At 39.5% G+C, this 26961-nt stretch overlaps 1 protein-coding gene across 1 annotated transcript in view; it reads right to left on the reverse strand.

Moving 5' to 3' along the window:
* LOC102809725 (putative ATP-dependent RNA helicase DDX10) overlaps nucleotides 1-26961 on the reverse strand; it is a 56439-nt gene that overhangs the window by 12367 nt on the left and 17111 nt on the right. The window contains exons 4-9 of the mRNA XM_085505625.1: nucleotides 24062-24182; nucleotides 7358-7472; nucleotides 5061-5157; nucleotides 3095-3199; nucleotides 1729-1891; nucleotides 7-193 (exon numbers count right to left, since the gene is read on the reverse strand). Of these exons, the coding sequence (XP_085361751.1) occupies nucleotides 7-193; nucleotides 1729-1891; nucleotides 3095-3199; nucleotides 5061-5157; nucleotides 7358-7472; nucleotides 24062-24182 (788 nt within the window). The remainder of the gene's footprint in view (nucleotides 1-6; nucleotides 194-1728; nucleotides 1892-3094; nucleotides 3200-5060; nucleotides 5158-7357; nucleotides 7473-24061; nucleotides 24183-26961) is intronic.

Genomic DNA, 26961 nt, shown 5'->3' on the forward strand with positions numbered 1-26961 from the left:
TCCTACCTTATTTTCTGTATGGGTATTTTCCTCTCTACCAATTGGTGTAACATGTTTTTTTCTTCTGATGGGAGTAAAACTAGCAATGATTCCCCATCATCTTGGTATCTAGCTGTTCTACCCGCTCTGTGTATGTAAGTACTGGCATCCTCTGGACAGTCTAACTGTAAGACCCAATGCACAGCAGGAAAATCTAAACAAATAACAATGTTATTAATATTACTGTAAAACAACTAATTTTCACTGGGTTTAAATTTGGGCTAATCTGCACTGGCTCGGAAGGTTGTAAATGATTAGCTAGTTTGAATTTGCATAACAATACTGACAATGAACGTGCATTCAACGCCACAAGTTTTTTTGTTTTTTTAGCCAATCAGAATTCATCTTCCGAGCCAGTGCAGATCAGCCGTTAAATTTCACTGATTTACCATTTCAGGAATATTCAGTGGGTTTTAAATTCACGGTTTTATCATTTAGATAATGTGTGCTATGTTAAATTTTACATATTCATTGGGTTTTAATTTAGCGCATTTTCCAGTCAGCAAAATAAGCTAAATTAAAACCCAGTGAATAATTAACCCTTTTACAGTACTCATAGAATAGTTTAATTTCTGAGGTTCCTTACATGTTTTGACAAGAAAACACAGTTTGTGAAAAGAGAACAGAATGATGTACCAACATCAATGTTGATCACTAGAGGGCACTAGACTTGAACTAAAGAAGGCTTGTTGTATCAATGTAGGATATTGCTAAGACTTCAAGAGACAAAGACTGAAACAAGAATTATGGTTTATTCTCAGATACCTTGTACATACTTAACACCTAGTCTGATACATATGCATGTGTGGTTATTTCACGATTGGTTCAAAGATGACCGACTGGAGGCCACTTTTTGTTGAAAACATGCACTAAAATGTCCATTGTCCGAATTGCACGGTCCCATGTCTTCGACCAATAGGCCTCTACACGATACCGTGCGGGATCGCATAGGCTAACTGCGTATCTTAAGCAGTGAGATCTGATTGGGCACGTCTCGAAACAAGGCGCCCAATCAGCTTGGACCTACCAAATTATAAAACAAAATTCCACTTCCTGTTTTTGTCGCTATGAAGACATCCTTCCCACACAAAACTGCGTTGATTGCCTGTACCTGATGAGGCTTGAGGGCACCAACACCGAAAACTTTCGCAATTTTATCATCACAAATATCACAATTCATGGGCGCCACCATTTTGTTTAAAATGAAACGCCAAAGAGGGATTTGTAACACGCAAACTGATTGGACAATGATTAGCCGCAACTGACTACTGGGGGCGCTGTTAGAATATGCATATTTGATGGTTGTTCTGCCAAGTCTGTTTAGAGGCTTGGCCGAATAAACTTAGACCTTGGCTAGCGAAGATGTAAAATGTCCAGTCGTTGATTTTCTTCAAACTTTGATAGAAAAAAATAACCATTACTGGAGGTTGATGCATGTAATTTTGATTTACTACTCTGATTAACTCAAGATGTCTGACTTGATTCATCTATCAGGTCACCCAAGTATACTTCAAGGTCATATGCTCTTTGCATATGCACAATGTAAAAAATGTTCCCTCTACACAGGACTAAAGCTAAATTATTCTATGTTTTGGAAATACGCCCACAAGCACAGGAGTGTATGCATGTAATGTCATTTTAGAATAGCAATTATTTATATTTGACACTAATAGTGAATGTTCAACACACCTAGTCCTCTTGCAGCAATGTCTGTAGCTATTAAAACCGCATTTTCCTTTTTACAAAATTCATTATAGACGGCGACCCTTCGTAACTGGTTTAGTTTTCCATACAATGCCATCACTGTTATACCAGGACGTAGACGACATATTGCTTCATATACATACTTTACCTTTAAAATAAAAGAGACAATAATCACCTTGTTGTCATTTAAGAATACCACTCAAAATAACAATGTCAGTATGTCAATCTATCAAATATTGCAGGTACTGTAGATACCTGTGTACTGCAACTTGCTAAGTACACCGATTTGTTTTCAACATCCTTGCTATAACTACCAAGATTTTCTAATTACACCTGTTTGAGGGCGCTGTAGTTACTTACCTGTTTGCAACTTCCCATAAGCACCAAGATTTTTTAAGTATACCAGTTTGTTTTCAACATCCTTGCTATAACTACCAAGATTTTATATGCACACCTGTTTGAGGGCGCTATAGTTACTTGCCTGTTTGCAACTTGCCATCCTCGGGGACGGAGCTACGTCACAAGACGTTCCACGTTGCTACGATGCGCACCACTGTACATGCATTTCTATGGGCTCTGTGCGCACTTCTGTGGAACGCCGGTCGAGCCGGTGAAAATTCGAGAAAATAACACAAACTCAACTTTGAAGAATCCCGAACAACCAAATTTATATATGTTACACACGTAGGGCTAATCTTGTTACACTGTTCAGAGTCTCAACAGTCATCCCAAAGTACCGTTTTCTGTGAGTTTTGGGCCTTTGTTTTCACCGCCGTGGGTTGCCAGGCGATGAAAATGCCCGGATGTCCGCCCCTGAGGATAAACACCAAGATTTTCTATGTACACCTGTTTGAGGGCGCTGTAGCTACCTGTTTGCAACTTGCCATAAACACCAAGATTTTCTATGTACACCTGTTTGAGGGCGCTGTAGTTACTCACCTGTTTGCAACTTGCCATAAACACCAAGATTTTCTATGTACACCTGTTTGAGGGCGCTGTAGCTACCTGTTTGCAACTTGCCATAAACACCAAGATTTTCTATGTACACATGTTTGAGAGCACTGTAGTTACTCACCTGTTTGCAACTTGCCATAAACACCAAGATTTTCTATGTACACCTGTTTGAGGGCGCTGTAGCTACCTGTTTGCAACTTGCCATAAACACCAAGATTTTCTATGTACACCTGTTTGAGGGCGCTGTAGTTACTCACCTGTTTGCAACTTGCCATAAACACCAAGATTTTCTATGTACACCTGTTAGAGGGCGCTGTAGTTACTCACCTGTTTGCAACTTGCCATAAACACCAAGATTTTCTATGTACACCTGTTTGAGGGCGCTGTAGTTACTTACCTGTTTGCAACTTGCCATAAATACCAAGGTTTTCTTTTTTAGATGGTTCCGTATAAAAGAATATAACATGTTCAGCTTCTGATGGAGTTCACAAACTACATAGCTCTGAAACAAAAAACAAAATGGCAGAAATCTATAATATACAGAAAACAAAACATATTTTCACATTTGCATATTGTTTATACAATATAGGTGAATATTAGTATACAATATAATATATGTATTAGGTATATATTCATATAATCACCTGTTCTAACTGTGCTAGTGTACTGTATTTAATATACTCACCTGTTCTAACTATGCTAGTGTACTGTATTTAGTATACTCACCTGTTCTATCTGTGCTAGTGTACTGTATTTACTATACTCACCTGTTCTGACTGTGCTAGTGTACTGTATTTAATATACTCACCTGTTCTATCTGTGCTAGTGTACTGTATTTAGTATACTTACCTGTTCTAACTGTGCTAGTGTACTGTATTTAGTATACTCACCTGTTCTAACTGTGCTAGTGTACTGTATTTAGTATATTCACCTGTTCTAACCGTGCTAGTGTACTGTATTTAATATACACACCTGTTCTAACTGTGCTAGTGTACTGTATTTAGTATACTCACCTGTTCTAACTGTGCTAGTGTACAGTATTTAGTATACTCACCTGTTCTAACTGTGCTAGTGTACTGTATTTAGTATACTCACCTGTTCTAACTGTGCTAGTGTACTGTATTTAGTATACTCACCTGTTCTAACTGTGCTAGTGTACTGTATTTAGTATACTCACCTGTTCTAACTGTGCCGGTGTACTGTATTTCGTATACTCACCTGTTCTAACTGTGCTAGTGTACTCACCTGTTCTAACTGTGCTAGTGTACTGTATTTAGTATACATACCTGTTCTAACCGTGCTAGTGTACTGTATTTAGTATACACACCTGTTCTAACTGTGCTAGTGTACTGTATTTAATATACTCACCTGTTCTAACTATGCTAGTGTACTGTATTTAGTATACTCACCTGTTCTATCTGCTAGTGTACTGTATTTAGTATACTTACCTGTTCTAACTGTGCTAGTGTACTGTATTTAGTATACTCATCTGTTCTAACTGTGCTAGTGTACTGTATTTAGTATACTCACCTGTTCTAACTGTGCCGGTGTACTGTATTTAGTAAACTCACCTGTCCTAACTGTGCTAGTGTACTCACCTGTTCTAACTGTGCTAGTGTACTGTATTTAGTATACTCACCTGTTCTAACTGTGCTAGTGTACTGTATTTAATATACTCACCTGTTCTAACTATGCTAGTGTACTGTATTTAGTATACTCACCTGTTCTATCTGTGCTAGTGTACTGTATTTAGTATACTTACCTGTTCTAACTGTGCTAGTGTACTGTATTTAGTATACTCACCTGTTCTAACTGTGCTAGTGTACTGTATTTAGTATACTCACCTGTTCTAACTGTGCTAGTGTACTGTATTTAGTATACTCATCTGTTCTAACTGTGCTAGTGTACTGTATTTAGTATACTCACCTGTTCTAACTGTGCAAGTGTACTGTATTTAGTATACTCACCTGTTCTAACTGTGCTAGTGTACTGTATTTAGTATACTCACCTGTTCTAACTGTGCCTGTGTACTGTATTTCGTATACTCACCTGTTCTAACTGTGCTAGTGTACTCACCTGTTCTAACTGTGCTAGTGTACTGTATTTAGTATACACACCTGTTCTAACCGTGCTAGTGTACTGTATTTAGTATACACACCTGTTCTAACCGTGCTAGTGTACTGTATTTAGTATACACACCTGTTCTAACTGTGCTAGTGTACTGTATTTAGTATACTCACCTGTTCTATCTGTGCTAGTGTACTGTATTTAGTATACTTACCTGTTCTAACTGTGCTAGTGTACTGTATTTAGTATACTCACCTGTTCTAACTGTGCTAGTGTACTGTATTTAGTATACTCACCTGTTCTAACTGTGCCGGTGTACTATATTCATGGTGCTGATGTACAGATATATACTTAGGATCTTTAAGACTTAACCTGGCTAAATCACGCACTGATCTACAACATTAAGAAATAATAACGTCATACTGAATTTCTAAGTTTTGTTTCATACAAAGCATATTATCTCTTATCTTTTTTATAATAAATTTGATCTAAATTTATTTTTTTTGTGTTCATGATAATCTTAATCTTGAAAATAAAGATGTTTATTAAAATATGAATGTAAAATGAAGGTTTTATACCATAACAAGTCATTGAAAATGACACAGTCCCCGTATAAGCATGTCCAAAATACATTTTCAAAAAACAAGATGGCTGCCAGTCGGCCATTTTGTATCGAATTGCTAAACCACTGCATGTACATATGTCCCACATAAAGTACTAGGCACATGCAAAGAATGAAAAGAATCGGGCAAAAGAATTGTGAAATATGACTCCAGAGGGACACACGGATGAATGGACGCACGCGCAGACGGTCTGGCGGTCGGAGGACATGTATCCTCCCATGTATAATCTATGTACCAAGTTTGAATGAAAACTGACAAAGCATGTCCAAAATGCAACATTTTAAAAAAACAAGATGGCTGCCAGTCGGCCATTTTGAATCGAATCGCTAAACCACTGCATGTGCATATGTCCCACATAAAGTACTACGCACATGAATGAACGGAATCGAGCCAAAGGATTCTGAAAAATGACTCCAGACGAACGGACACCAAATTATAAGTTCCTGTTTTCGGACTTCGTTATTGGAACTAAAGTTGTTGTTTTTTTGAAAACGCACATTAATTTCACAGAGCATGGCGAACAATACAATGGTTCTCACTCTTTATGTTCTGTTATTACTCACAATGAACTCAATATTGCAATACTGAAGTAATACACAGTGATTGGAAATCAGGTAGCTTTCTAATTGCCAAAATGTGAATTAAAAGTCATGAAAAAGTCAATTATACATGAGGTGATAACAAAAACTAATAATTCAAAAAATATATTTGACGCAAGATAATAAAAGAATGTACATAAATATTAGCAGTTACATAAACATACAGTCATCTAACTTTTAAAGTTGCAAGTTATAATATGATTGTGTGCTTAGAGACAATGCACATGCGTATTAGAATTTTTCACCAAACAAATACTGTTAGTTAATGATAAATGAAAATTAAATTTGGTCATCAAAATGGAATATCAAACAAAATTATTAAGTTATTGGTATGACATAGTTCATACAATAGTAAACAAAACTGAAACCGGTCAGCAATTATGAATCAGAATTTTGAATGATCTGGTCTGGTTCCTGAAAGACAGAAATACTTTTTATTGCATGCCGTTCAGCCATTCTATATTGAATCATACATGCGCATATGTGTGAGAAAAAGATTCATAGATTCATATGTGATATATAGAAGATATGGAATTAACAAACAGTTCATTTGTTGAGCTTACTACCTAGACGCGTAATATGTTCTATTGTGGAATTTTTTGTGATTCTATTCATAGTTCTTTCGTGTTCTTACGTTCCTATGTTCTACCTGTGCGTTTAAACATTTTCTTCTATGCCATCGATAAAGAGCCATTGCTCGAAAAGTCTAGCTATTTTTAATAGTTATTTAGGACTACGATTACCAAATATTATTTACTATATATCACATTTATCAGTCCGAGCAGTGTTTATTAATTTATATACTACTTTTACAATAGATTCATATGTGCAGTTTGAACACATTCAGTCAAGGCTAGTGAGAGATATGGCTCTGAAACTGTCTTTGTAGTAAAAACTGACCACTATTTTGAATCTGAAAAACAAATGGATGTGCATCAAGATCCCATTATTGTTTAATGTATGTAGCAAGTAAGTTGAAAGAAATCTGAGCATGCAAGGGCGAGATCCAGACGTTGCATGAAATTACAGGTCTGCATGAAGCGTTTCATGTAATACAACCAGTTTGTAGACACATCACATGAAATGCATATCAAAAAGGACATGGTGCGACTACATGTACTTTAAACTATACTCTAACCAATGTCAATGTTAAACTTTTCACAACCACTTCCCTCTTATCGTCACAAAACAGTCCTTTTTGTAGTCTGCACTTTCCTTCAGAAGATTAGAAAGAGTAAAAACTGACACAAATTTTGTCACTTGGATCCAAAATTCACTTCCAGTAATATTGAAAAACATAAGAAAGAAAGTGCAGAATAATTTAGATGGCAAAGTCAGGTGGTAAAAGAGTTAAAATAGTATCATGCTTACTTTGTTTGCGTTGCTGAAAACAGCAGAGTCTGTCTTTCTGGTGGCAAATTCTCTATGATTGCATTCATAGTTTTCTCAAATCCTAAATCAAGAATTCGATCGGCTTCATCTAGAACTAAAATAACAAAAATTTATGTAAAAGGTGCAAATGCACTGAACCACTAGGTGTACACAACTAGGCATTAGTGGAATGACATATAGTGAGTGAATGCACTGAACCACTAGGTGTACACAACTAGGCATTAGTGGAATGACATATAGTGAGTGAATGCACTGAACCACTAGGTGTACACAACTAGGCATTAGTGGAATGACATATAGTGAGTGAATGCACTGAACCACTAGGTGTACACAACTAGGCATTAGTGCAATGACATATAGTGAGTGAATGCACTGAACCACTAGGTGTACACAACTAGGCATTAGTGCAATGACATACAGTGAGTGAATGCACTGAACCACTAGGTGTACACAACTAGGCATTAGTGCAATGACATACAGTGAGTGAATGCACTGAACCACTAGGTGTACACAACTAGGCATTAGTGCAATGACATATAGTGAGTGAATGCACTGAACCACTAGGTGTACACAACTAGGCATTAGTGCAATGACATACAGTGAGTGAATGCACTGAACCACTAGGTGTACACAACTAGGCATTAGTGCAATGACATATAGTGAGTGAATGCACTGAACCACTAGGTGTACACAACTAGGCATTAGTGCAATGACATATAGTGAGTGAATGCACTGAACCACTAGGTGTACACAACTAGGCATTAGTGCAATGACATATAGTGAGTGAATGCACTGAACCACTAGGTGTACACAACTAGGCATTAGTGCAATGACATATAGTGAGTGAATGCACTGAACCACTAGGTGTACACAACTAGGCATTAGTGCAATGACATATAGTGAGTGAATGCACTGAACCACTAGGTGTACACAACTAGGCATTAGTGCAATGACATATAGTGAGTGAATGCACTGAACCACTAGGTGTACACAACTAGGCATTAGTGGAATGACATATAGTGAGTGAATGCACTGAACCACTAGGTGTACACAACTAGGCATTAGTGCAATGACATATAGTGAGTGAATGCACTGAACCACTAGGTGTACACAACTAGGCATTAGTGCAATGACATATAGTGAGTGAATGCACTGAACCACTAGGTGTACACAACTAGGCATTAGTGCAATGACATATAGTGAGTGAATGCACTGAACCACTAGGTGTACACAACTAGGCATTAGTGCAATGACATATAGTGAGTGAATGCACTGAACCACTAGGTGTACACAACTAGGCATTAGTGCAATGACATATAGTGAGTGAATGCACTGAACCACTAGGTGTACACAACTAGGGATTAGTGGAATGACATATAGTGAGTGAATGCACTGAACCACTAGGTGTACACAACTAGGCATTAGTGCAATGACATATAGTGAGTGAATGCACTGAACCACTCGGTGTACACAACTAGGCATTAGTGCAATGACATATAGTGAGTGAATGCACTGAACCACTAGGTGTACACAACTAGGCATTAGCGGAATGACATATAGTGAGTGAATGCACTGAACCACTAGGTGTACACAACTAGGCATTAGTGCAATGACATATAGTGAGTGAATGCACTGAACCACTAGGTGTACACAACTAGGCATTAGTGCAATGACATATAGTGAGTGAATGCACTGAACCACTAGGTGTACACAACTAGGCATTAGTGCAATGACATATAGTGAGTGAATGCACTGAACCACTAGGTGTACACAACTAGGCATTAGTGCAATGACATATAGTGAGTGAATGCACTGAACCACTAGGTGTACACAACTAGGCATTAGTGGAATGACATATAGTGAGTGAATGCACTGAACCACTAGGTGTACACAACTAGGCATTAGTGCAATGACATATAGTGAGTGAATGCACTGAACCACTAGGTGTACACAACTAGGCATTAGTGCAATGACATATAGTGAGTGAATGCACTGAACCACTAGGTGTACACAACTAGGCATTAGTGGAATGACATATAGTGAGTGAATGCACTGAACCACTAGGTGTACACAACTAGGCATTAGTGCAATAACATATAGTGAGTGAATGCACTGAACCACTAGGTGTACACAACTAGGCATTAGTGGAATGACATATAGTGAGTGAATGCACTGAACCACTAGGTGTACACAACTAGGCATTAGTGGAATGACATATAGTGAGTGAATGCACTGAACCACTAGGTGTACACAACTAGACATTAGTGCAATGACATATAGTGAGTGAATGCACTGAACCACTAGGTGTACACAACTAGGCATTAGTGGAATGACATATAGTGAGTGAATGCACTGAACCACTAGGTGTACACAACTAGGCATTAGTGCAATGACATATAGTGAGTGAATGCACTGAACCACTAGGTGTACACAACTAGGCATTAGTGGAATGACATATAGTGAGTGAATGCACTGAACCACTAGGTGTACACAACTAGGCATTAGTGCAATGACATATAGTGAGTGAATGCACTGAACCACTAGGTGTACACAACTAGGGATTAGTGGAATGACATATAGTGAGTGAATGCACTGAACCACTAGGTGTACACAACTAGGCATTAGTGCAATGACATATAGTGAGTGAATTCACTGAACCACTAGGTGTACACAACTAGGCATTAGTGGAATGACATATAGTGAGTGAATGCACTGAACCACTAGGTGTACACAACTAGGCATTAGTGCAATGACATATAGTGAGTGAATGCACTGAACCACTAGGTGTACACAACTAGGCATTAGTGGAATGACATTTAGTGAGTGAATGCACTGAATCACTAGGTGTACACAACTAGGCATTAGTGGAATGACATATAGTGAGTGAATGCACTGAACCACTAGGTGTACACAACTAGGCATTAGTGGAATAACATATAGTGAGTGAATGCACTGAACCACTAGGTGTACACAACTAGGCATTAGTGGAATGACATATAGTGAGTGAATGCACTGAACCACTAGGTGTACACAACTAGGCATTAGTGGAATGACATATAGTGAGTGAATGCACTGAACCACTAGGTGTACACAACTAGACATTAGTGGAATGACATATAGTGAGTGAATGCACTGAACCACTAGGTGTACACAACTAGGCATTAGTGGAATAACATATAGTGAGAGAATGCACTGAACCACTAGGTGTACACAACTAGGCATTAGTGGAATGACATATAGTGAGTGAATGCACTGAACCACTAGGTGTACACAACTAGACATTAGTGGAATGACATATAGTGAGTGAATGCACTGAACCACTAGGTGTACACAACTAGGCATTAGTGCAATGACATATAGTGAGTGAATGCACTGAACCACTAGGTGTACACAACTAGGCATTAGTGGAATGACATATAGTGAGTGAATGCACTGAACCACTAGGTGTACACAACTAGGCATTAGTGGAATGACATATAGTGAGTGAATGCACTGAACCACTAGGTGTACACAACTAGGCATTAGTGCAATGACATATAGTGAGTGAATTCACTGAACCACTAGGTGTACACAACTAGGCATTAGTGGAATGACATTTAGTGAGTGAATGCACTGAACCACTAGGTGTACACAACTAGGCATTAGTGCAATGACATATAGTGAGTGAATGCACTGAACCACTAGGTGTACACAACTAGGCATTAGTGCAATGACATATAGTGAGTGAATGCACTGAACCACTAGGTGTACACAACTAGACATTAGTGCAATGACATATAGTGAGTGAATGCACTGAACCACTAGGTGTACACAACTAGGCATTAGTGCAATGACATATAGTGAGTGAATGCACTGAACCACTAGGTGTACACAACTAGGCATTAGTGCAATGACATATAGTGAGTGAATGCACTGAACCACTAGGTGTACACAACTAGGCATTAGTGCAATGACATATAGTGAGTGAATGCACTGAACCACTAGGTGTACACAACTAGGCATTAGTGGAATGACATATAGTGAGTGAATGCACTGAACCACTAGGTGTACACAACTAGACATTAGTGCAATGACATATAGTGAGTGAATGCACTGAACCACTAGGTGTACACAACTAGGCATTAGGGGAATGACATATAGTGAGTGAATGCACTGAACCACTAGGTGTACACAACTAGACATTAGTGCAATGACATATAGTGAGTGAATGCACTGAACCACTAGGTGTACACAACTAGGCATTAGTGCAATGACATATAGTGAGTGAATGCACTGAACCACTAGGTGTACACAACTAGACATTAGTGCAATGACATATAGTGAGTGAATGCACTGAACCACTAGGTGTACACAACTAGGCATTAGTGGAATGACATATAGTGAGTGAATGCACTGAACCACTGGGTGTACACAACTAGGCATTAGTGCAATGACATATAGTGAGTGAATGCACTGAACCACTAGGTGTACACAACTAGGCATTAGTGGAATGACATATAGTGAGTGAATGCACTGAACCACTAGGTGTACACAACTAGGCATTAGTGGAATGACATATAGTGAGTGAATGCACTGAACCACTAGGTGTACACAACTAGGCATTAGTGCAATGACATATAGTGAGTGAATGCACTGAACCACTAGGTGTACACAACTAGGCATTAGTGCAATGACATATAGTGAGTGAATGCACTGAACCACTAGGTGTACACAACTAGGCATTAGTGGAATGACATATAGTGAGTGAATGCACTGAACCACTAGGTGTACACAACTAGGCATTAGTGGAATAACATATAGTGAGTGAATGCACTGAACCACTAGGTGTACACAACTAGGCATTAGTGGAATGACATATAGTGAGTGAATGCACTGAACCACTAGGTGTACACAACTAGACATTAGTGCAATGACATATAGTGAGTGAATGCACTGAACCACTAGGTGTACACAACTAGACATTAGTGCAATGACATATAGTGAGTGAATGCACTGAACCACTAGGTGTACACAACTAGGCATTAGTGCAATGACATATAGTGAGTGAATGCACTGAACCACTAGGTGTACACAACTAGGCATTAGTGCAATGACATATAGTGAGTGAATGCACTGAACCACTAGGTGTACACAACTAGACATTAGTGCAATGACATATAGTGAGTGAATGCACTGAACCACTAGGTGTACACAACTAGGCATTAGTGCAATGACATATAGTGAGTGAATGCACTGAACCACTAGGTGTACACAACTAGGCATTAGTGCAATGACATATAGTGAGTGAATGCACTGAACCACAAGGTGTACACAACTAGGCATTAGTGCAATGACATATAGTGAGTGAATGCACTGAACCACTAGGTGTACACAACTAGGCATTAGTGCAATGACATATAGTGAGTGAATGCACTGAACCACTAGGTGTACACAACTAGGCATTAGTGCAATGACATATAGTGAGTGAATGCACTGAACCACTAGGTGTACACAACTAGGCATTAGTGCAATGACATATAGTGAGTGAATGCACTGAACCACTAGGTGTACACAACTAGGCATTAGTGGAATGACATATAGTGAGTGAATGCACTGAACCACTAGGTGTACACAACTAGGCATTAGTGGAATGACATATAGTGAGTGAATGCACTGAACCACTAGGTGTACACAACTAGGCATTAGTGCAATGACATATAGTGAGTGAATGCACTGAACCACTAGGTGTACACAACTAGGCATTAGTGGAATGACATTTAGTGAGTGAATGCACTGAACCACTAGGTGTACACAACTAGGCATTAGTGGAATGACATATAGTGAGTGAATGCACTGAACCACTAGGTGTACACAACTAGGCATTAGTGGAATGACATATAGTGAGTGAATGCACTGAACCACTAGGTGTACACAACTAGGCATTAGTGCAATGACATATAGTGAGTGAATGCACTGAACCACTAGGTGTACACATCTAGGCATTAGTGGAATGACATATAGTGAGTGAATGCACTGAACCACTAGGTGTACACAACTAGGCATTAGTGCAATGACATATAGTGAGTGAATGCACTGAACCACTAGGTGTACACAACTAGGCATTAGTGCAATGACATATAGTGAGTGAATGCACTGAACCACTAGGTGTACACAACTAGGCATTAGTGCAATGACATATAGTGAGTGAATGCACTGAACCACTAGGTGTACACAACTAGGCATTAGTGCAATGACATATAGTGAGTGAATGCACTGAACCACTAGGTGTACACAACTAGGCATTAGTGCAATGACATATAGTGAGTGAATGCACTGAACCACTAGGTGTACACAACTAGGCATTAGTGCAATGACATATAGTGAGTGAATGCACTGAACCACTAGGTGTACACAACTAGGCATTAGTGCAATGACATATAGTGAGTGAATGCACTGAACCACTAGGTGTACACAACTAGGCATTAGTGCAATGACATATAGTGAGTGAATGCACTGAACCACTAGGTGTACACAACTAGGCATTAGTGCAATGACATATAGTGAGTGAATGCACTGAACCACTAGGTGTACACAACTAGGCATTAGTGGAATGACATATAGTGAGTGAATGCACTGAACCACTAGGTGTACACAACTAGGCATTAGTGCAATGACATATAGTGAGTGAATGCACTGAACCACTAGGTGTACACAACTAGGCATTAGTGCAATGACATATAGTGAGTGAATGCACTGAACCACTAGGTGTACACAACTAGGCATTAGTGCAATGACATATAGTGAGTGAATGCACTGAACCACTAGGTGTACACAACTAGGCATTAGTGCAATGACATATAGTGAGTGAATGCACTGAACCACTAGGTGTACACAACTAGGCATTAGTGCAATGACATATAGTGAGTGAATGCACTGAACCACTAGGTGTACACAACTAGGCATTAGTGCAATGACATATAGTGAGTGAATGCACTGAACCACTAGGTGTACACAACTAGGCATTAGTGCAATGACATATAGTGAGTGAATGCACTGAACCACTAGGTGTACACATCTAGGCATTAGTGGAATGACATATAGTGAGTGAATGCACTGAACCACTAGGTGTACACAACTAGGCATTAGTGCAATGACATATAGTGAGTGAATGCACTGAACCACTAGGTGTACACAACTAGTCATTAGTGCAATGACATATAGTGAGTGAATGCACTGAACCACTAGGTGTACACAACTAGGCATTAGTGCAATGACATATAGTGAGTGAATGCACTGAACCACTAGGTGTACACAACTAGGCAGTAGTGGAATGACATATAGTGAGTGAATGCACTGAACCACTAGGTGTACACAACTAGGCATTAGCGGAATGACATATAGTGAGTGAATGCACTGAACCACTAGGTGTACACAACTAGGCATTAGTGCAATGACATATAGTGAGTGAATGCACTGAACCACTAGGTATACACAACTAGGCATTAGTGCAATGACATATAGTGAGTGAATGCACTGAACCACTAGGTGTACACAACTAGGCATTAGTGCAATGACATATAGTGAGTGAATGCACTGAACCACTAGGTGTACACAACTAGGCATTAGTGCAATGACATATAGTGAGTGAATGCACTGAACCACTAGGTGTACACAACTAGGCATTAGTGCAATGACATATAGTGAGTGAATGCACTGAACCACTAGGTGTACACAACTAGGCATTAGTGCAATGACATATAGTGAGTGAATGCACTGAACCACTAGGTATACACAACTAGGCATTAGTGCAATGACATATAGTGAGTGAATGCATTGAACCACTAGGTGTACACAACTAGGCATTAGTGCAATGACATATAGTGAGTGAATGCACTGAACCACTAGGTGTACACAACTAGGCATTAGTGCAATGACATATAGTGAGTGAATGCACTGAACCACTAGGTGTACACAACTAGGCATTAGTGCAATGACATATAGTGAGTGAATGCACTGAACCACTAGGTGTACACAACTAGGCATTAGTGCAATGACATATAGTGAGTGAATGCACTGAACCACTAGGTGTACACAACTAGGCATTAGTGCAATGACATATAGTGAGTGAATGCACTGAACCACTAGGTGTACACAACTAGGCATTAGTGCAATGACATATAGTGAGTGAATGCACTGAACCACTAGGTGTACACAACTAGGCATTAGTGGAATAACATATAGTGAGTGAATGCACTGAACCACTAGGTGTACACAACTAGGCATTAGTGGAATGACATATAGTGAGTGAATGCACTGAACCACTAGGTGTACACAACTAGGCATTAGTGGAATGACATATAGTGAGTGAATGCACTGAACCACTAGGTGTACACAACTAGGCATTAGTGGAATGACATATAGTGAGTGAATGCACTGAACCACTAGGTGTACACAACTAGGCATTAGTGGAATGACATATAGTGAGTGAATGCACTGAACCACTAGGTGTACACAACTAGGCATTAGTGGAATGACATATAGTGAGTGAATGCACTGAACCACTAGGTGTACACAACTAGGCATTAGTGGAATGACATATAGTGAGTGAATGCACTGAACCACTAGGTGTACACAACTAGGCATTAGTGGAATGACATATAGTGAGTGAATGCACTGAACCACTAGGTGTACACAACTAGGCATTAGTGGAATGACATATAGTGAGTGAATGCACTGAACCACTAGGTGTACACAACTAGGCATTAGTGCAATGACATATAGTGAGTGAATGCACTGAACCACAAGGTGTACACAACTAGGCATTAGCGGAATGACATATAGTGAGTGAATGCACTGAACCACTAGGTGTACACAACTAGGCATTAGTGGAATGACATATAGTGAGTGAATGCACTGAACCACTAGGTGTACACAACTAGGCATTAGTGCAATGACATATAGTGAGTGAATGCACTGAACCACTAGGTGTACACAACTAGGCATTAGTGGAATGACATATAGTGAGTGAATGCACTGAACCACTAGGTGTACACAACTAGGCATTAGTGCAATGACATATAGTGAGTGAATGCACTGAACCACTAGGTGTACACAACTAGGCATTAGTGCAATGACATATAGTGAGTGAATGCACTGAACCACAAGGTGTACACAACTAGGCATTAGCGGAATGACATATAGTGAGTGAATGCACTGAACCACTCGGTGTACACAACTAGGCATTAGTGCAATGACATATAGTGAGTGAATGCACTGAACCACTAGGTGTACACAACTAGGCATTAGTGGAATGACATATAGTGAGTGAATGCACTGAACCACTAGGTGTACACAACTAGGCATTAGTGGAATGACATATAGTGAGTGAATGCACTGAACCACTAGGTGTACACAACTAGGCATTAGTGGAATGACATATAGTGAGTGAATGCACTGAACCACTAGGTGTACACAACTAGGCATTAGTGGAATGACATATAGTGAGTGAATGCACTGAACCACTAGGTGTACACAACTAGGCATTAGTGCAATGACATATAGTGAGTGAATGCACTGAACCACAAGGTGTACACAACTAGGCATTAGCGGAATGACATATAGTGAGTGAATGCACTGAACCACTAGGTGTACACAACTAGGCATTAGTGGAATGACATATAGTGAGTGAATGCACTGAACCACTAGGTGTACACAACTAGGCATTAGTGGAATGACATATAGTGAGTGAATGCACTGAACCACTAGGTGTACACAACTAGGCATTAGTGGAATGACATATAGTGAGTGAATGCACTGAACCACTAGGTGTACACAACTAGGCATTAGTGCAATGACATATAGTGAGTGAATGCACTGAACCACTAGGTGTACACAACTAGGCATTAGTGCAATGACATATAGTGAGTGAATGCACTGAACCACAAGGTGTACACAACTAGGCATTAGCGGAATGACATATAGTGAGTGAATGCACTGAACCACTCGGTGTACACAACTAGGCATTAGTGCAATGACATATAGTGAGTGAATGCACTGAACCACTAGGTGTACACAACTAGGCATTAGTGCAATGACATATAGTGAGTGAATGCACTGAACCACTCGGTGTACACAACTAGGCATTAGTGCAATGACATATAGTGAGTGAATGCACTGAACCACTAGGTGTACACAACTAGGCATTAGTGGAATGACATATAGTGAGTGAATGCACTGAACCACTCGGTGTACACAACTAGGCATTAGTGCAATGACATTTAGTGAGTGAATGCACTGAACCACTAGGTGCACACAACTAGGCATTAGTGCAATGACATATAGTGAGTGAATGCACTGAACCACAAGGTGTACACAACTAGGCATTAGTGCAATGACATATAGTGAGTGAATGCACTGAACCACTCGGTGTACACAACTAGGCATTAGTGCAATGACATATAGTGAGTGAATGCACTGAACCACTAGGTGTACACAACTAGGCATTAGTGCAATGACATATAGTGAGTGAATGCACTGAACCACTCGGTGTACACAACTAGGCATTAGTGCAATGACATATAGTGAGTGAATGCACTGAACCACTAGGTGTACACAACTAGGCATTAGTGGAATGACATATAGTGAGTGAATGCACTGAACCACTAGGTGCACACAACTAGGCATTAGTGCAATGACATATAGTGAGTGAATGCACTGAACCACAAGGTGTACACAACTAGGCATTAGTGCAATGACATATAGTGAGTGAATGCACTGAACCACTAGGTGTACACAACTAGGCATTAGTGCAATGACATATAGTGAGTGAATGCACTGAACCACTAGGTGTACACAACTAGGCATTAGTGCAATGACATATAGTGAGTGAATGCACTGAACCACTAGGTGTACACAACTAGGCATTAGTGCAATGACATATAGTGAGTGAATGCACTGAACCACTAGGTGTACACAACTAGGCATTAGTGCAATGACATATAGTGAGTGAATACACTGAACCACTAGGTGTACACAACTAGGCATTAGTGCAATGACATATAGTGAGTGAATACACTGAACCACTAGGTGTACACAACTAGGCATTAGTGCAATGACATATAGTGAGTGAATTCACTGAACCACTAGGTGTACACAACTAGGCATTAGTGCAATGACATATAGTGAGTGAATGCACTGAACCACTAGGTGTACACAACTAGGCATTAGTGCAATGACATATAGTGAGTGAATGCACTGAACCACTAGGTGTACACAACTAGGCATTAGTGGAATGACATATAGTGAGTGAATGCACTGAACCACTAGGTGTACACAACTAGGCATTAGTGCAATGACATATAGTGAGTGAATGCACTGAACCACTAGGTGTACACAACTAGGCATTAGTGGAATGACATATAGTGAGTGAATGCACTGAACCACTAGGTGTACACAACTAGGCATTAGTGGAATGACATATAGTGAGTGAATGCACTGAACCACTAGGTGTACACAACTAGGCATTAGTGGAATAACATATAGTGAGTGAATGCACTGAACCACTAGGTGTACACAACTAGGCATTAGTGGAATGACATATAGTGAGTGAATGCACTGAACCACTAGGTGTACACAACTAGGCATTAGTGGAATAACATATAGTGAGTGAATGCACTGAACCACTAGGTGTACACAACTAGGCATTAGTGGAATGACATATAGTGAGTGAATGCACTGAACCACTAGGTGTACACAACTAGGCATTAGTGCAATGACATATAGTGAGTGAATGCACTGAACCACTAGGTGTACACAACTAGGCATTAGTGCAAAGACAAATAGTGAGTGAATTCACTGAACCACTAGGTGTACACAACTAGGCATTAGTGCAATGACATATAGTGAGTGAATGCACTGAACCACTAGGTGTACACAACTAGGCATTAGTGGAATGACATTTAGTGAGTGAATGCACTGAACCACTAGGTGTACACAACTAGGCATTAGTGGAATGACATATAGTGAGTGAATGCACTGAACCACTAGGTGTACACAACTAGGCATTAGTGCAATGACATATAGTGAGTGAATGCACTGAACCACTAGGTGTACACAACTAGGCATTAGTGGAATGACATATAGTGAGTGAATGCACTGAACCACTAGGTGTACACAACTAGGCATTAGTGGAATAACATATAGTGAGTGAATGCACTGAACCACTAGGTGTACACAACTAGGCATTAGTGGAATAACATATAGTGAGTGAATGCACTGAACCACTAGGTGTACACAACTAGGCATTAGCGCAATGACATATAGTGAGTGAATGCACTGAACCACTAGGTGTACACAACTAGGCATTAGTGCAATGACATATAGTGAGTGAATGCACTGAACCACTAGGTGTACACATCTAGGCATTAGTGCAATGACATATAGTGAAATGCACTGAACCACTAGGTGTACACAACTAGGCATTAGTGCAATGACATATAGTGAGTGAATGCACTGAACCACTAGGTGTACACAACTAGGCATTAGTGCAATGACATATAGTGAGTGAATGCACTGAACCACTAGGTGTACACAACTAGGCATTAGTGCAATGACATATAGTGAGTGAATGCACTGAACCACTAGGTGTACACAACTAGGCATTAGTGCAATGACATATAGTGAGTGAATGCACTGAACCACTAGGTGTACACAACTAGGCATTAGTGGAATGACATATAGTGAGTGAATGCACTGAACCACTAGGTGTACACAACTAGGTATTAGTGCAATGACATATAGTGAGTGAATGCACTGAACCACAAGGTGTACACAACTAGGCATTAGTGCAATGACATATAGTGAGTGAATGCACTGAACCACTAGGTGTACACAACTAGGCATTAGTGCAATGACATATAGTGAGTGAATGCACTGAACCACTAGGTGTACACAACTAGGCATTAGTGGAATGACATATAGTGAGTGAATGCACTGAACCACTAGGTGTACACAACTAGGCATTAGTGGAATGACATATAGTGAGTGAATGCACTGAACCACTAGGTGTACACAACTAGGCATTAGTGGAATAACATATAGTGAGTGAATGCACTGAACCACTAGGTGTACACATCTAGGCATTAGTGCAATGACATATAGTGAAATGCACTGAACCACTAGGTGTACACAACTAGGCATTAGTGCAATGACATATAGTGAGTGAATGCACTGAACCACTAGGTGTACACAACTAGGCATTAGTGCAATGACATATAGTGAGTGAATGCACTGAACCACTAGGTGTACACAACTAGGCATTAGTGCAATGACATATAGTGAGTGAATGCACTGAACCACTAGGTGTACACAACTAGGCATTAGTGCAATGACATATAGTGAGTGAATGCACTGAACCACTAGGTGTACACATCTAGGCATTAGTGGAATAACATATAGTGAGTGAATGCACTGAACCACTAGGTGTACACAACTAGGCATTAGTGGAATAACATATAGTGAGTGAATGCACTGAACCACTAGGTGTACACAACTAGGCATTAGTGCAATGACATATAGTGAGTGAATGCACTGAACCACTAGGTGTACACAACTAGACATTAGTGGAATGACATATAGTGAGTGAATGCACTGAACCACTAGGTGTACACAACTAGGCAGTAGTGGAATGACATATAGTGAGTGAATGCACTGAACCACTAGGTGTACACAACTAGACATTAGTGCAATGACATATAGTGAGTGAATGCACTGAACCACTAGGTGTACACAACTAGGCATTAGCGGAATGACATATAGTGAGTGAATGCACTGAACCACTAGGTGTACACAACTAGACATTAGTGCAATGACATATAGTGAGTGAATGCACTGAACCACTAGGTGTACACAACTAGGCATTAGTGCAATGACATATAGTGAGTGAATGCACTGAACCACTAGGTGTACACAACTAGACATTAGTGGAATGACATATAGTGAGTGAATGCACTGAACCACTAGGTGTACACAACTAGGCATTAGTGGAATGACATATAGTGAGTGAATGCACTGAACCACTGGGTGTACACAACTAGGCATTAGTGCAATGACATATAGTGAGTGAATGCACTGAACCACTAGGTGTACACAACTAGGCATTAGTGCAATGACATATAGTGAGTGAATGCACTGAACCACTGGGTGTACACAACTAGGCATTAGTGGAATGACATATAGTGAGTGAATGCACTGAACCACTAGGTGTACACAACTAGGCATTAGTGGAATGACATTTAGTGAGTGAATGCACTGAACCACTAGGTGTACACAACTAGGCATTAGTGGAATGACATATAGTGAGTGAATGCACTGAACCACTAGGTGTACACAACTAGGCATTAGTGCAATGACATATAGTGAGTGAATGCACTGAACCACTCGGTGTACACAACTAGGCATTAGTGCAATGACATATAGTGAGTGAATGCACTGAACCACTGGGTGTACACAACTAGGCATTAGTGCAATGACATATAGTGAGTGAATGCACTGAACCACTAGGTGTACACAACTAGGCATTAGTGCAATGACATATAGTGAGTGAATGCACTGAACCACTGGGTGTACACAACTAGGCATTAGTGGAATGACATATAGTGAGTGAATGCACTGAACCACTAGGTGTACACAACTAGGCATTAGTGGAATGACATATAGTGAGTGAATGCACTGAACCACTAGGTGTACACAACTAGGCATTAGTGGAATGACATATAGTGAGTGAATGCACTGAACCACTAGGTGTACACAACTAGGCATTAGTGGAATGACATATAGTGAGTGAATGCACTGAATCACTAGGTGTACACAACTAGGAATTAGTGGAATGACATATAGTGAGTGAATGCACTGAACCACTAGGTTTACACAACTAGGCATTAGTGGAATGACATATAGTGAGTGAATGCACTGAACCACTAGGTGTACACAACTAGGCATTAGTGCAATGACATATAGTGAGTGAATGCACTGAACCACTAGGTGTACACAACTAGGCATTAGTGGAATAACATATAGTGAGTGAATGCACTGAACCACTAGGTGTACACAACTAGGCATTAGTGGAATAACATATAGTGAGTGAATGCACTGAACCACTAGGTGTACACAACTAGGCATTAGTGGAATAACATATAGTGAGTGAATGCACTGAACCACTAGGTGTACACAACTAGGCATTAGTGCAATGACATATAGTGAGTGAATGCACTGAACCACTAGGTGTACACAACTAGGCATTAGTGGAATGACATATAGTGAGTGAATGCACTGAACCACTAGGTGTACACAACTAGGCATTAGTGCAATGACATATAGTGAGTGAATGCACTGAACCACTAGGTGTACACAACTAGGCATTAGTGCAATGACATATAGTGAGTGAATGCACTGAACCACTAGGTGTACACAACTAGGCATTAGTGGAATGACATATAGTGAGTGAATGCACTGAACCACTAGGTGTACACAACTAGGCATTAGTGGAATGACATATAGTGAGTGAATGCACTGAACCACTAGGTGTACACAACTAGGCATTAGTGGAATGACATATAGTGAGTGAATGCACTGAACCACTAGGTGTACACAACTAGGCATTAGCGGAATGACATATAGTGAGTGAATGCACTGAACCACTAGGTGTACACAACTAGGCATTAGTGCAATGACATATAGTGAGTGAATGCACTGAACCACTAGGTGTACACAACTAGGCATTAGTGCAATGACATATAGTGAGTGAATGCACTGAACCACTAGGTGTACACAACTAGGCATTAGTGCAATGACATATAGTGAGTGAATGCACTGAACCACTAGGTGTACACAACTAGGCATTAGTGCAATGACATATAGTGAGTGAATGCACTGAACCACTAGGTGTACACAACTAGACATTAGTGCAATGACATATAGTGAAATGCACTGAACCACTAGGTGTACACAACTAGGCATTAGTGGAATAACATATAGTGAGTGAATGCACTGAACCACAAGGTGTACACAACTAGGCATTAGTGGAATGACATATAGTGAGTGAATGCACTGAACCACTAGGTGTACACAACTAGGCATTAGTGCAATGACATATAGTGAGTGAATGCACTGAACCACTCGGTGTACACAACTAGGCATTAGTGCAATGACATATAGTGAGTGAATGCACTGAACCACTAGGTGTACACAACTAGGCATTAGTGCAATGACATATAGTGAGTGAATGCACTGAACCACTAGGTGTACACAACTAGGCATTAGTGCAATGACATATAGTGAGTGAATGCACTGAACCACTAGGTGTACACAACTAGGCATTAGTGCAATGACATATAGTGAGTGAATGCACTGAACCACTAGGTGTACACAACTAGGCATTAGTGCAATGACATATAGTGAGTGAATGCACTGAACCACTAGGTGTACACAACTAGGCATTAGTGGAATGACATATAGTGAGTGAATGCACTGAACCACTAGGTGTACACAACTAGGCATTAGTGCAATGACATATAGTGAGTGAATGCACTGAACCACTAGGTGTACACAACTAGGCATTAGTGCAATGACATATAGTGAGTGGAATACCACAAAGATTCTAAGCTATTGCATTCTGGGAGCTGTGGCACTTGTCTTATTGAAGTATACCTAGCATGAGTAAATTACAGCAGTCAAAGTAACTTGTTTCATCCATATGTTGTAGCAATCGTCCTGGTGTACATATTATTATATTTGTTCGATGTATCTTGTCAGCTTCTTCTTGAAGATCCTAACAACAGAAAAGTAAAATAGAAATTTCAAAAATTTATAGTCTTTTTACTGAAAGCTATTTTGAATCTTATCTGAGAAACAAAATGACATTCATCAAGGTCCAATAATGTCCGATGTCTGACAAAATCAATTTATACACGACCAAGCACAAAAAGCTTATGCTGACATAAGCCTATCATTGTGCCTCAAACAATTTTTCTAACAATATACATGAAATATATAGAAAAATGTTACAATACCAATAAACATGCTCTTCATAACTAAAGATTGTTTATCTTTCTATATATTTTTCTTTGTTATAACAGTGTTTAATTTTTTTCTTTCATATAAGAACTGCATTTGCAGTGTCATAAATCATGTTTAAAGTTATAAAATCACTTTCAAAAGCTGCCACAATTTTATTACGGTTTCTCAAATATGGTCAACGTACAAATAAATCAAAGAAAAGTTTGAAAAGCAGCAAGATAATGGCAATTCAATCAGACGTTTTTTTAGATATTGGTAGAGGTGTATATACAATGCACTAAAAAATTGAAAAACATAGAATTATCAGTTTACCGTACTTATCCGGGTAAGAGCCCATGCCTGGGCAAACGCCCACCCCCCACTTTTGACACAATAAAGAAGTTGAGGTCATACCCGAACACACGCCCAGGGGGTCTTTTTCTACACAAATTCCTTGACTGTTGTTGTATTAACAGTTGACTTTCTTGAAGTCTGTCGCGATACTTATAAAAATTGTTAATTGCGTAAAACAAGGGGTGGACGCAAAATAGCTGTGACAGCTTTCTGTCTTCAGGGCAGTGTGTTCACCGCTAATTTTTTTCAGAATCATAACAGTCAGCAAGTCTATAAAAATATATATTTTAAAGCAGAAACGGTAGTTCTCTTTTTGAAATATGTCGTGGCCCTAAAAAGGGCCGGCCGTTTGGTTTGTGCTTCTTTAGAAACGATTCAAGCAAATCGTATAAGGAGAGCTGCTAAGCAAGTGTCGCACTCGTTCGGCTTTAGCATCGTCGACAATGAAACCAATGTTGTAATATTGTAGCAACCCGTACCTGAGAGAGTGGTTGAAATCACGTTTTGTAGCAGCTTGCGAATCCATAACTAGGGCCAGCAATTTTGCAATGTCACGCCGAAGACTGCCAAATTTTTCACCATCTTTCATCACCGCTATTGCATTTCTGTCATGAAAACTATTCTTCCGTCGTTGGATAAAAAAAAAACTTCCTATTTCAAGTCCACCTCGATATCCATATAGTGAGACATTCCAACCGCCGGAACTATCTGAATGATAACTTTCACCGTGATTGATAAGCGTTGAGTCTGATAAGAAAGCAATGTCACGATTTGACCTTTGTGATGAAATACTAGTAGTGATGTCATTCTTAGCCAATCAGTAAAACAGATGCATAAAGACCAAAAATGATTGCTGGACTGTAAACAAAAGCATTGTGTGCCATTGCAGCAGAGCGACCCCATTTTTCTTGTCTCTTTATTATGATTAGACATGAATGAAAAGTGCTAAGCTGACAGACTTTGAAATCTGTGGATTAAAAGTGCTAAGTCCAAATTGTGTGGGATGATATCGATGAACTTCAACAATAAGTTGTAGGGATTTTGTTCGACAGCTACAGTGATGCTGACTTGGACTTTGTGGCTTTTGAGTTTGACGAAGATGGCAATGAACGTACAAATAAAGATCTGAGAAGTTATTTAAAACAGCTATGAATTTTTATAATTTTTACTGTGTAAATTTGTAAATTATTATTGATCTTGTATGACAATTGATTCGTAATTTGCCGAGACCGGAAATCATTTTGCGCAGTTTAACCCCTGACATTTTAATTCATTTTGAGTTCACGCGTATTGGGCGCGTTTGTCGGTGGGAAAATCCTAATTCAAATGATTCCTCACTGTTGATTTTTATTATTTCTGGTTTATTTGTCACATTATAAGCAATACATTAATTTTGTTTTACTTCTAGTGTTGCATATTGTTCATTTATTTTCGTTGCATGTTTTCATTTACCGTTCTATTTCCTGCCGCAGTTTGATCTGCGTGTTGTAAATTTTCGTGAGTTTTTTTGCCGGGGATCTCCTGGCAAACGCCCACCCCTTCTTTTTGGCAATTTTCCATGTTCAAGACCCTGGGCTTATACCCGGATAAATACGGTAACTAAAAAATCTCCCATAGATATCTCATTGGTTAGGCCAGACTTTTTTTATTCCTTGTTTCGCGAGTTTTTATAAGGCAATTTATTTTAGGAGGACGAAAAAAAAAAAAATTAATTCTTTTTTTCCATTAGATTTGTGTGATTCTCAAAGAATTGTAAATGAGATCATTGATCGGAGAGAAGAAATGAAATAAAATGTTATTCCATGTATAACCTTGTTTCTCATCTGCGCGGGACTTTGGTACTTTGATCATGATACTCCCACGAAAATGCAACTTGGATTTGTTAGGCGGTGGGCGGTAAAAAAATGAAGATAAAGATAAGTCGGCAGGCGCGAGAAATTGCGCTGAAATAAAATTATATTTTTATTTCATCTTCGGCTCCTATTCATTCGGCGGGTTCAAGAAACAAGTCTGGCCTTAAATACCCCTGCCACCTATTCTGGACATGCAAGAAATAACCACCCGTTTACCACGATGTGCATCAATCAAATATGAATAAAATACACACAAATAATGCACCTATAAGACAAAACCCAGTTAACAACAAAAATGTACTTTGGTTCTGGCTGTTAAGAACATGCCAACCTAATTTTATTGAA

The sequence above is a fragment of the Saccoglossus kowalevskii genome, chromosome 11 (genome assembly GCF_978046115.1).
Source record: "Saccoglossus kowalevskii chromosome 11, keSacKowa6.1, whole genome shotgun sequence".
NCBI classification, from domain to species: domain Eukaryota; kingdom Metazoa; phylum Hemichordata; class Enteropneusta; family Harrimaniidae; genus Saccoglossus; species Saccoglossus kowalevskii.